General features: G+C 36.6%; 1 protein-coding gene across 1 annotated transcript; it reads left to right on the top strand.

Annotated features, from left to right (window-relative positions):
- The first annotated feature begins 5,235 nt into the window (after nt 1–5,235).
- LOC127648258 (ATP synthase subunit d, mitochondrial-like) lies at nt 5,236–8,402 on the top strand. The gene is made up of 6 exons (XM_052132844.1): nt 5,236–5,315; nt 5,950–6,081; nt 6,282–6,378; nt 6,480–6,551; nt 7,715–7,777; nt 8,107–8,402. Exons 2-6 carry the CDS (start codon nt 5,960–5,962, stop codon nt 8,236–8,238), a joined length of 486 nt encoding a protein of 161 aa, XP_051988804.1. The 5' UTR covers nt 5,236–5,315; nt 5,950–5,959; the 3' UTR covers nt 8,239–8,402.
- Nucleotides 8,403–13,471: the final 5,069 nt, after the last annotated feature.

Below are 13,471 nucleotides of genomic sequence, written 5' to 3'. Positions count from 1 at the left end.
TGAAAAGATATAATCAAATATTTACAAAAATGTGAGGGGTGTACTCACTTTTGTGAGATACTGTATATTAATATATAAATTCTTTAGTACCTGGGGGTACGAACACCCTGTTCACTTTCGAGTGCTTGACTATGCCACCTCCTGGTAAGGGCAGGAGGAATCCCAGCTATTTACAATTGTCCTGCCCACAAAGGGCCAGTAAACAGCGAGGCCAGAACATGAAGAAAATTAATACAAAATGTATTATTGCAATTCTATAGGTACATAAATGTGCATGGTAAAAATGTCAAAAATGACTGTATTGATATAGACTGGTTGTTCTCCCCAGACAGGAAAGTTGCGTCTGCTTCACACACACCAACAACCCAACACCTGTGAAAGACAGAGGGAAAGAGACAGAAAGCCAACACCATACACATGCAAAAAACTGACAAATTCAACACATGCAGTAGGAATTTGTAACTGACAAATTCAACACATGCAGTAGGCACATGCAGTATAACACAAAATACATAATAAAAATAAATAAATAAAAAAGTAACTGTGGCTTGCCTAGTCCCTTTAAGAAAACAAAAATGCACATTAGTTGCCAGCCACATAGCCTACTGTATCTCAAACATTTTAATACCAACAAAGGAGAACAACCTTCACAAGAATAAACAACCACAATAAAGCACAAATCCAAAATTGCAACACTAGTCCCAAAGAAGCTCCAACACTAAAAAAACAAAAAAGCAAACATAAAACACAGATAACCCTCAAATCAAACCATAAAAAAATTATATATCTATATCTATATCTATATCTATATCTCTATATATATATATACACTTCATGTTATTAGGCAAGTGAGTACTCTGATCTGTATTATTATTTTCATGCATTTTATTATTAAATGTCATGTTCAGATTAATATTTAATAAGAAAGTAAATAGCAAGCCATCATTTAGCAGATACATTCCTCTAAAGAATTTAACCCTCTTATGGTATTGAAAAATGACCCAACCATTTGGTATTTGCAGTCATTTTGTACCAGATGGGTCAGGTGTGTAACCCTTCTTTTTTTGATGATTATGATACCATTTCTTCTTCCCTGAAGTAAGAGCAATAAAATTATGCATTTCTTTTGGGATTTTATGCTATTTTTATCTTATTTACATATACATTTCTCAATGTTAGCATAACTTTGCATATACAAATAAGCACATTTTTTAACAAAAATCAGAACATACAGTTCTATAAGCTAAAATATGAAGAAAATATGAGAATGTGAAACAAAATATAAAATATAGCTGCAAGCAGCGATGACGGGCCAAAGAACAACTGGTCCATTTCCACCTGTTGGCTTTTGCTAAATGATTTTGAAGCACTTTGGGTAAATTTAGATAATGCACAAATTTGATGCCAGTCACATGAATGCACCTAGGAGGAGTATTTAAAAGTTCAGAGCTTGTGATTTTCAGATAATCCAAAATGTCTGACTTCCTGTTGGGCGGAGCCAATGACCATAATTATTAAAGTTGCCCGACATGGTGAGAACTATATACATTTCATGTTTTGTGACTATAGGTGAAAAAGGGGTGCTAACACACCCATTTTAAAGGGGCACTACAGAGCCTACTACTACATTGGCATCATGTTGACCAAATTTGGTGAGAAACACATGAATCCTCTAGGAGGAGTATTTAAAAGGTCAGGGCATGCAATTTACAAAAAATGCATATTCAATCCAAAATGGCTGATTTCCTGTTGGTTGGAGCTAATGAGAATAATTTTGAAAGTTGTCCGGCTTGATCACAACAATATATGTAGCAAGTTTGGTGACCTAGGAAGAAACTGACCCCACCACTTCTGTCAAAAGGTGGCATAATAATAAGGAATAATAACATTTAATGTGTTGCCATTAGGGATGGGCGATATCTTATCGTTTGCGATATATCGTTGAAAATTCTCCTCACGATAAAAATGTGTCTCCTCACGATAATAACGATAAGTCTAGTTGATGACGTAGTTTTGTGCGTGCGCGCGATTCACTGTTCACGTGCGGACATTCTCTGTGCGGAGTGAAAACAAGCATGGCGGAAGGCGGACGTGAGGCTGAGGAGGAGCTTGTTGTTAAGCGAGGAGCTACCTCCACAATTTGGAACTGGTTTGGTTACAGAAAATCAGATGAGGAGCAAACTACCATAATATGCAAAGTTTGTAGAAAAACGGTGGTTACAAAGAGTGGAAACACGTCCAATTTGTTCCACCATCTGAAACACAAACCAGAGTATGACGAATGTCTGAAGATACGTGAGGCAACGGAGGCGAAAACTACAAGTGGACCTAGGGTTAAGAAATTATAGAAATTATATTTACATTCTGAGTGTGTTTCACTCTGAACTTCTTTACTTTATCAGGATTTATTTGCAGTTGTAATTTTGAAACACAACTGAAGACATGGTTGGTGATTGTTACTTTTGCTGTTTGCTTTGCACTATTTTTCCACCATGAGAGTATAAATAAATAAAGAATCTGTGTTTACATTTTAAACTTGTAATTGATTTGAATTATTATTATTGTGTAATTGTTGTTGTGTGATGTTTTTCAGCACAGTCACTGAAACACAACTTAAACATAACATAATCTGATATTTTACAGAAGAAAATAATTTATCGTCATTTGTATCGTTATCGCAATAAATCCCTGAAATTATCGTGATAAATTTTTTAGGCCATATCGCCCATCCCTAGTTGCCATGGCAACACTGTGTAAGATATCAAGAATCCCTTCAGAATTTTAAATCTGTCTTGACATTATTCTAAACAATTTAAGCAATTCAGGTAAACATAAGAGGGATATTTCAAAGTCTGTTAAACGTGCCACACTTTCTTTTGCCAGTTGGTCCACCATAACGTTTTATCCATAAATGTATTGCTTTGCCATGATGATACCATTCAAAATATAAAAAAAAATCTGTTTACAATTTAGCATCTGCAGTCTCTTGGCATAATATTGTCTAAATGTGGTGACAGTCTCTTGAATCACCAAGGAGGAGTATTTAAAAGTTCAAAGACTACAAAATTAAATGGCCGACTTCCTGTTGGGCAGACCTAATGACTATAATTTTGAAAGTTGTCCGGCTTGATTAGAACTACATAAATAAAAGGTTGCTAGGGAGAGTAGAGTCACATGGAGTAACCTCCTCTTGGTCGCCATATTGTGGTTCTCGCTCTCGGTGGGGCACGTGGTGAGTTGTGCATGGATGCCGCAGAGAATAGCGTGAAACCTTCACATGCGCTATGTCTCTGTGGTAACGCATACAACAAGCCACATGCGGATTGACGGTCTCAGATATGGAGGCAACTGAGATTCGTCCTCCGCCACCCGGATTTAGGCGAGTCACAAAGCCACCATGAGGACTTAGAGTGAAAAAAAATATTCGGAACCTGCGATTTTCCAAAAATCAAAAATGGCAGACTTCCTGTTGGTCGGAGCTAATGACTGTGAGTATGAAAGATGTTCGGCTTTATGAGAACAATATATGTACCAATTTTGATGACTGTAGGTTAAAATGGGCTTCCCCCTTAAGTGCCCATTTTCAAGCGGGCACTTTCATTGCTTTGGCCCTAATAAAATGACTTGAAAACCATGTCATGCCAGTAACAGCCAGTAGATGGCTGTAGCCAACTAATGTGTAGACTGATGGCTTGTTGTAACCTGATTTTATATTTTATCACAAGATATGCTTTTCGATATATATGTAGACATTATCAAACTATTATTTGTCAAAGTTTAGCATTCATAAGGATCATTTTTTTTAAGTTAATGTCATTATGCTTTCAATCAAACATGACCATTGTGTTACAAAGAGAATACACAAAATAAGTATTTTTCTGCCAATCATTTATTTAAAAAATTAAAATGTAATAACTCAAAGTAAATGCATAATAAATGTTTCTGGATTGATTTTACAGTCCAGAATGTAAAGTCAGACTCTACAGTAAGTACTAGTTTCACATGAAGACCTTAAACAAATCAGCAAAAACATGAGTCACAGACAGGCAGATGGCACAGGTGAAATTTAAGAACACCCCAGGTCAAAAAGGCAGTGCCTAAAATAGTAAACAGGCACACAGGAAGCTTGCGTCATCTGCATAAACAGAGAAAACAAATTAGACAAGAAAACATGTCAACATAGAGTGTAGTTCCTCCTTGTTATTTCATCCTCCTAATGTATTATTTCAGTGTCCTAACATAATATTATTTCATATTGTAGGCTACAGGCATTCAGACCCCTAGATAAAGTCATGTTGAAGGAATAGTTTACTCTAAAATGTAAATTCTCACATAATTGACTCACCCTCATGCCATCTCAGATGTGTATGACTTTCTTTCTTCTGTAGAACACTAATGAGGATTTTTAGAAGAATATCTCAGCTTTGTTGGTCATTCAATGCAAGTTAATGGTGGCCAGAACTTTGAAGCTCTCAAAAGCACATAAAGGCAGCATAAAAGTAATCCATACAAATCGAGCGCTTAAATCTATATCTTCAGATGCGATATGATAGGGGTGGGTAATATCAATACTTTTTACTATCAATAGTCCTTTTTCACACTTCCTTGTTTCTCGCTTACTGGGGTGGCCCTCGAAGGGTAAACTTTCTTGAGATATCAACAACGGCCATTGAAACATGAGCAAGATCTGCTGAAATCAATGTCTTCATACAAATTAAGTCACATGTACATGTTTAAGTCCTTTTTTACTATCAATCTGCACTTTCACTTTCTTCTTCTTTTGTGTTTGTTGATTTGCACGCACATTTCAACACCTACTGGTCGGGGCTGGTTGAAGGTTGAGATTGATAGTAAAAAAAGGAGTGAAATATTGATCTGTTTTTCACATATGGAGGTACACCTATCATATCACTTCTGAAAATATAGATTTAAGTTTTGGTCACCATCCACTTGCATTGTATGGACCTACAGAGCTGAAATGTTCTTCTAAATATCTTCATTCTTCATTTCAAATCTTCATTTGTGTTCAGCAGAAGAAAGAAAGTGATACACATCTGGGATGGGTGAGTAAATGATAAGAGAAGCCTAATAATCTTTTTCATTTTGTGATTAGTTGTACTTGCTTTGAGAATGCTATGGCGTTTTCCTGACATCTAGTGGACAAGAGAGATGCTGCAGTCTCGTTGTATTTAAATGCGCTGTAGTTTCTCTCCAGTCTGCTAGGTGCCAGTGAAGAGTCACATCATTCTTAACTGTGTTTCCGGTGTCTGGCGGCCATCACGCTTCTGTCATTGCAGTGGCTTGATCCTTCAGCGGTGAGTATTTGCAAACATGCCCTCGTTTCTTAATTGAAACAGCGCATATTGCTTTTATAATTTATAAAAAATTAAGACTAGTCTTTATTTTTTGTGTTTATGAGAAATGATGCTGTTTCCGGCTTGTTATCTTTAAACTTTGCCTATATATGTCATATGCTGACCTTGTCTTGTTGACTTGTGTGCAAAACAGCATATTTTCGTTTCTGTTTCTCATAATTGATTAATTGTAATCAATTTAAACTATTAAACTGTGAGTTTGACCGTGAAATACATACATGAATTAAAAATGCTTGACCGTCAGAACCACCTTGATTTATGTGTTGACTTTCTGTCCCTGATTGTTTGCATGCGTCAATATTATGTATGTATGTATGTATGTATGTGTGTATATGTGTATGTGTGTATATGTGTTTGTGTGTATGTATGTGTGTGTGTGTGTGTGTGTGTGTGTGTGTGTGTGTGTGTGTAATATATATAGAGAGTCAGGCAAGATTGAGATACACACACACACACACACACATATATATATCTATATCTCTCAATCTTGCCTGACTCATTACATATCTAAACTCGTGAAAGGTTTTGTTAATGTCATTACTAATAACAAAGTCTTGTTTGAATATGTTGACAGGAACAGAAAGATGGCAGGGCGACGCGCAGCTGTAAAGGCCATTGATTGGCTGGCTTTTGCGGAGAGGGTCCCACCGAACCAGAGAGCCATGTTCAATAGCCTGAAGACCCGCAGTGATGCCATCACAGCAAAGTGCGTCTGTTTACTTTTACTACACACTTTCAGCATAGTGGTTTCAAATCTGTGCCGATTGTTTGGTCGTACCTTTTATCACGTGAACATTATGGATTTGTGCAAAATTCGTAACCCCCAGGTCAAGGGTATGAAGTGGACCTAAGTCAATTCAGGGTAGAGGTCATTTTTAATTCGAAGCTCATCATTTTCACTTGCAGACTTGCGTCCTTACCGGAGAAGCCAGCTCCCATCGACTGGAGTTTCTACAGAAGTGTTGTGGCTAGAGCAGGCATGGTGGATGAGTTTGAGAAGAAGGTAAGTTTGTGATTTTTCTCTTCAACATTGACTGAACTTGAACTTCTCTTCTGCTGCAGTGTGTATTAAAGGATTCTCTTTCTGCCTGTCTCCATCTACAGTTTGCTACATTGACAGTCCCTGAGCCAGTGGACAATCAGACTGCAAAGATTGATGCACAGGAGCAAGAGGCTGTGAGTCTCTCTTTATACTTCTGTTTATTTCTGTTTAGTAATTCATTCATGTCGCTGTAATAAGACATGTTATGCAGATTAAAAGAGCACATGTTCCTCTTTAACGATTTGAATCGGTCTTAAACATTAATTGAATTTTTACAAATCATCCCATCATTTGCATACTTGCCATGCACTTTGAATTGCTTTAACTACTAGGGCTGGGCGATATTGTTCAACCTTTTGATTAACTTTATTTTTTTATAGATTTATTTAGGAAACCACTGTGGTCAATTAAATTCAAACAATGCAAATGTTTAAAATGCTTTATATATGTGTGTGTGTGTGTGTGTGTGTGTGTATCTATCTATATATACATATATATATATATATATATATATATATATATATATATGATTAATTAAGGCTTGCTGTTAACTTTGTGTTTATTGTGCTGTTTGATTTTCTTTTTTCAGCAGAACACATTTGAAGGAAAATAGAAAAATATCTCAGCTCAGTAGGTCCTTAAAATGCAAGTGGATGGTGACCAATCATTTGAAGCTCCAAAAATCACAGACAGTCAGCATAAACATCATTCAAAAGACACCGCGTAAACTCAGCTCTCTTGTGACGTGAACACGTATACTGCTGCTGACCGGAAGCAATGACTTCTAGATTAAAAGTACTTTAATATTTAACTTTTTCACACCAAAAGCGATCGTCTTGCTTTAGAAGACGTTATTTTAACCGATGATGGTTATGCTGACTGTCTGTGATTTTTGGAGTGTCAAATGTCTGATCTCCATCCACTTACATTTTAAGGACCTACTGAACTGAGATATTTCTCTTCAAATGTGTTCTGGTCAAGAAAGAAAGTCATACACACCTGGGATATCATGAGGATGAGTAATTGATGAGAGAATCAAAATTTTCTGGTGAACTATACATTTAATTTAATTTATTATATCACTTGAAACGGCTCTGAATATTCAATATATCTATCAGCTAATTTCCTCTGTTATAATGTTGTCAATTTCATGTCAGCCACTTTGAGTTTTTATTAAGAATGGATCTCGTAAACGTTTTCAGTTGATTTGATCTGGTTTTATATTTTAACCTGGATTTTGCCATGAAACGTTAAAAATAAACAAAAATACTCATCTGTTTTCTCTTGACTTTTCCAGAATAAAAATGCAGCAGTATATTTGGAAGCATCTAAAGCTCGCATTGCTGAGTATGAGATGGGGGTGAGTTCAACCTGCACATTTACTGCATAATGAGCACAAACAACAAAAGTGCATGTAAGACCCAAACCAGCTAGTTTTGTGCGGATGGACCAGAACATCAACCCATTTCCTTTATTCTCATGTATGGTGTTGACTGAGACCTTTGCTCATGAATAAGTTTAAAACAATAATTTAAAAAAACACTCTTTTGCACAAAAACAACAGGTGAAATCACAATTGCTGCTCAGTGTACCTCAGTAACTTGCTAAGTATATCAGTCAGGCTGTGTTTATAAAGATGAAACCTCAATAATGTAATTTCTTTTCTCAATGATTGTTCATTCTTGGCAGCTTGAGAAGTTCAGGAACATGATTCCTTTTGACCAGATGACCATAGAAGATCTCAACCATACCTTCCCAGAGACCAAGCTGGACAAGGCCAAACATCCATATTGGCCACACAAGCCTATCACTGAGCTGTAATTTATTAGCAATGCCCAGTGCTTCTAAGGAATGCATCTTTATGAGACTCTGTATAGTCTGGTGATAATGCTTCTACTGTAAAAGTGATTCCAATCGTGAAAAGTCATTACTAATTTAAGTTTGGTAAAAATAAGTAAATAAATAAAAATTAATTGTTTAAATAATGACTAGCTTTATTTGTGCAGCAAAATGTTTTGAAACAAAATCAAGTGGTAAGACTTCAAATCTCATATATTAATTAAAACAATTAGGCAAAAATTAGCCCATTGTACATAGGGACTATGGTTTGCTCCTGTCAGGCAGCAGATGCCCTAACCCCACCTTAATCCTACTATAGATCCTTAACCATATGGAGCAGATGATGGTTCACATCAACCATCAGAATGGGGAAAAATGTGATCTCAGTGATTTAGACCGTGGCATGATTGTTGGTGCCAGACGGGCAGGTTTTAGTCTGGCACCAACGCTTTAGTTCAAATTTTATTTCCCCATTCTGATGGTTGATGTGAACATTAACTGAAGCTCCTGACCTGTTTCTGCATGATTTTATACATTACACTGCTGCCACTGGCTGATTAAATAATCGCATGAATAAGTAGATGTACAGGTGTTCCTAATAAAGCTGCCGGTGAGTGTATATTGTCTCAATCTTGTGGGCTGAACACAACACCAACAGAGAGATATTTTTAATTTCAGTATTGCAGACTCATATTTCTGACTCATTTACTAGTCAAATGGTCAATCTCCAGGACAAAGTATTGGATTACTGCTATGTTGTAGAAAACGTTTGCTTACTTGCATATCCTTGTAGACCCCACATACAGAATAGCTTTCAAACATGATGCATGAGCATCAACTCTATTTGTCAATCACCTTTTTAGTCACAGTGTCCTTTTGAAATTGACATTCATCAATACTGTAATACATATCTTAAATGTGGTCACATTGTGTGCTCTGTGACATCATTGGTTGATCCGCTGCCAAACACAGCATGAGGTCCTGGGCTGTGTTCAGAATAGCATACTGCCATAGTATTTCTGCAGTTGGCAGACACAGTATTTGTGTTTCTTCAAATTTGGGCAATAACATGTCCCAGGTTTTTTTTTTTTTATATTATTGTTAAATGTAGCAGATTTGATTTGATGGGTTCCTTTGAGTTAGGAATGTTTTTAACCAAGCAATCACCTAAATGTTTCGGTACTTTTCAAATGCATTTTATTTGTAGATTTTTGCAAAATGTTGAATAGTAGACTCTGAAAAATAATTTATTAAATATTTAAAACTATGAAAGCCTAATCAAAGGGTGAATTAATCATACATCTGCCAAAAATTATGACGGTCCGAAAGTTTTGCTGTATTTTCCACCTCCAAATGTTTTGCTCCTAATACTTATTTTCTTTCAATAATTTGTGTACTTGTTGACCATAGTGTCAGTTAAGAGCATTCTTGAGATGAAAAATGAGACAAGTGATGTTTGAATAAAATAAAAGTAAACTATAACTATATATCACAATATTTTCATAGGGTGACATTACTAACCAATCAGTAATTTCAACAAATTATGTCTTAAAACAATATTTTATTGTGTGTATTAAGGATACATAAAAGTTTAGTTATGAAATCCGCCTTCGCAAGACAAAAGAGTTGGCCATTTTATTTCAAAAATTAAAATGTAATTTCCAACAGCATCATTTCCACCATGGAATTATGTTATACCCCAACAGAATTTGATATGGGCTGGAAATGCCACTGTGATGGGGAATTTTATGACTTGCAGAAACAAATGACTGAAAGGACGTATATAAGTCTAATGTTTGTATACTGTGCAATGGACATTGCTAGTAGATCTAAATACAATTTTGAGAGTGTAACCTCTTTAAATGAGACTTTCAGTTTACATTGTGAAAAAATTGCACTAAGCTTGATCTGAACACAGCTCTCAAAAAACTGACTTCATTAGCAGCACATTAGTGACTTGAAACAGCAGTTGGTGAGCTAATAGTGTAATAGTGGATGCTGTTTTATGTTAGATGGTAAATTAGATGTAACATTTTTGCTAAAGTCAGATATGAAGCCAATTTGGGCTTGAAAAACAAAAAGATCATATTTGTGTGGTAGTCAGACTGCAAGGCACTGGACTGTAATCCAAATAATACTGCACTGAAAAATACTGTGCGGAATTTGACTTTCCATACCACTGTATAAAAAATGTCAATAGTGGCTGAAATTTCAGCTGCCCACTCAGTGCCTTTTATGTGATGCTTAGCAGTTGAATCAAGGCCGGTGTCTAATGGCCACATCATAAACATGTATTTGCCATACATGGAAATGTGAGAGCCCATGTCCTTTTGAGGATTAAATATTTTATCAGTGTTTACATGTCTGAGGCTTTCTCTTGTGCTAATAAAGTTTAGGGTGGGGGGAAATCCCTTAAGACATCATTTGTAATTTCCATAGATATACAGTAGAAACCCATCGAAGCTCGGCGTGTGAGTGACTTTTGAATCCTCATCCACTAGAGGGCGCATTTGATCTATTTATGTAATACCGGATGGACGCGAAAGCACATAAGACCGCTGAGAGGTGGGGCGGGGGAAATAGATGGCATAAAAATGGGTGGTTATGGCGGTGTTGGCGTGATGTTTTCAGACGGTCACTTACCAAATCACAGTTTTAGCACAATGGGTGGACTTTAAGCAATATTTCAAACTGGAACATTTTCACAATTTCGTCTTGACACCATCTGACCAGCTTAAATGTTCACGAAACACACCGACTTAAGCCCCAATTCTTCACACCTCAGACTGAGAAACAAGTTTCAAAATGGGCGGGAAAATATATATCTAGATATTTATTCTTATAAGGAGTATTTTGGGTTTACTACAAGTTAACCTCTATAGCATTTGTGACAATGTTGATTGACACAGAACATATTTTAGACTCATCCTTCCTTTTCTAAAGAAACAAATCAAGTGCATATTAAGGCACATATAATGAAAGTAAACTGGTCCGATACACAAAACATATACAAACTGTTTTTTTTTTTGTTTTTTTTAAATGTATAGCTACAATACTTCAGCATAATATGTTTTAACATGACCCTATAATCTCTCTAAAATCAAATATCGCTAGCTAACTAAGTCTGTGTAAAGTTATCCAGTATATCAACACCATTGTCATGATGACGTAACACCGGTAAACAATGGGCATAAACCCAGGAAACTTGATGTAAAGAAGATCAAAAATAGAGTTTACATGACTGAGTTTTCGGTTTTCATTACTGTCTTCTGTTTTTGAACAAGCCATTGTGTTACCGTGCGTTCACACCAGAAGCGGCGAGAGCGTCAAAATTCGCTCTGGCTGCCCTGCCTTCAACGCTCGAGGATGCTCGTGGACGCTCTGACGTAGTTGAAATAGGCGGCATCGTTTGTTCAGAATGCTTTGTTTTGTTAACTATATTTAAAGGGGCCGTAATTTAAACATCCAGACATGTCGACCATTTACATTTTGCCGACCTATCACAAGTAGCGTATATCCTCATGAACTCTTTAAAATGTGAAAATAACAAATCGATCGATGGCAGAAAGTAATTAAAATTATAGTTGTTTGTTATCAAAATAAAATACATTTGTAATAATAACTGTGGTCTTGGTTGTTTTATATCCCTGTAAGCAAACAGGGACAGATCATATATTACTGGGAAACCCGCCACGGCAATAATTAGTTTCTCCATTTTATCTTCGGAACTTCGGTGGGAACCAAAGTTTACACTGTTGTGTTCTCTAGACTTTGCTAGAGCGGAGCACTTCTATATTCCAATAGGTTGCCGCCGAACCGCGTCACAGCTCATTACCATAATGTTGACTGCACTTGAACTTTCATCTGACACCAACACCGCCCAAGACTCGCCGCCGAGAGATGCTGGCTGTCATTGAAAATGAATGACTTCCGGTCGATTTGACGCTCTTGCCGCCTCTGGTGTGAACGCACGGTTATCCTGTTTATGATCTGACGCTAGGCATGAAAACATGATTGGCGCCGTCTAAACAGAACAACCTCCACAACTGCACCTGGAATACACAGCTGTTTCACGTTTGAACTGCAAGATTGGCCGGCCAACAAACATGCTCGCTTCGGTGTGATTAAGAAGTGGACTGTGGTCCATTCTGACACGTGATTTCAATCGTATCATGTCCATTATCCGTCACACAGAGAATAAGCGATGGCATCAGCACTCCTAACAATACTCCCTCATAAACAGCATGTTTGGAGCGTGACTAGCACAACTACAGCCAAGAAATGCTTGCGCTGGTCTGGTGATTTGATCTGACCATGGTGTTTAGGGTAAAAGTCAGCTCTCATGTCTGTTCCCCGAGGGCTGTTGAAGTATTGCGTCTGTGGAACAGCTGTTACGTCCATGAGATTGAAATCTCCGATATAATGCCTGGTCATGCATGAGGCATCGCTGTGATTGAATGGAAGCATTCCTTCTCATGAATAATGTGGATAAACTCGCAGAATCCAGTTACGTAAATACATGCTGTCCTACCAATAATCAGAGTTTACACATTTACCTCATTTTTGTGACGTTGAAATGGCAACTTGAAATGGCAACCTGTACATATCTGTTCACATCTCCAAACATGTGTTTTGGTGTTACATGATCCTTTAAATATGGGACAAATCGTGTCCCGTATTGATTAGATATGAGATGCATTATTTAAGCTTTAAATGCGGAACAATCTCATATTTTACAGGATGGGTGGCAACCCAACCATCAAACTTCAAACTTTTAAAACTAAAACTTTTTAAACTTTGTCAAGCCAACATCAGAGTTTGTCTTGAAAAACTTTACCTATGTAGCTGAACATTGATGTATGTTATCAAATAGACCTTATTCACAGTAGCACCATCTTTGATTTTTGACGTGCAGTCACTTTAATGGCATGTATGATATTAAGCTAGATCCAATATGATTTTGGAGTTTTTTGTCTACTGAGTGTTTTTATAAATATATTTTTTTTCAATGTTTTGTCCATGGAACTATCAAGAAACAATTTAAACTGAAGTACAGCCCACTGAAGAAACTGTACGTTTATCCTTCAGCCTTGTTGTCATTCCCATCAAAAAAAAAAAAGATGGAGCTGCTGTGAATAAGGTCTATTGGTGTTGCTATACAAAAATGCAAAAAAAGATAATCATTTTAATATAACTGGTAAAACAACCTTTTTAC

This window comes from Xyrauchen texanus, chromosome 8 (assembly GCF_025860055.1).
Source record: "Xyrauchen texanus isolate HMW12.3.18 chromosome 8, RBS_HiC_50CHRs, whole genome shotgun sequence".
In the NCBI taxonomy this organism is placed as follows: domain Eukaryota; kingdom Metazoa; phylum Chordata; class Actinopteri; order Cypriniformes; family Catostomidae; genus Xyrauchen; species Xyrauchen texanus.
Note: the sequence above shows the minus strand (reverse complement) of the source record. Positions and strands in the feature narration are given on the sequence as shown.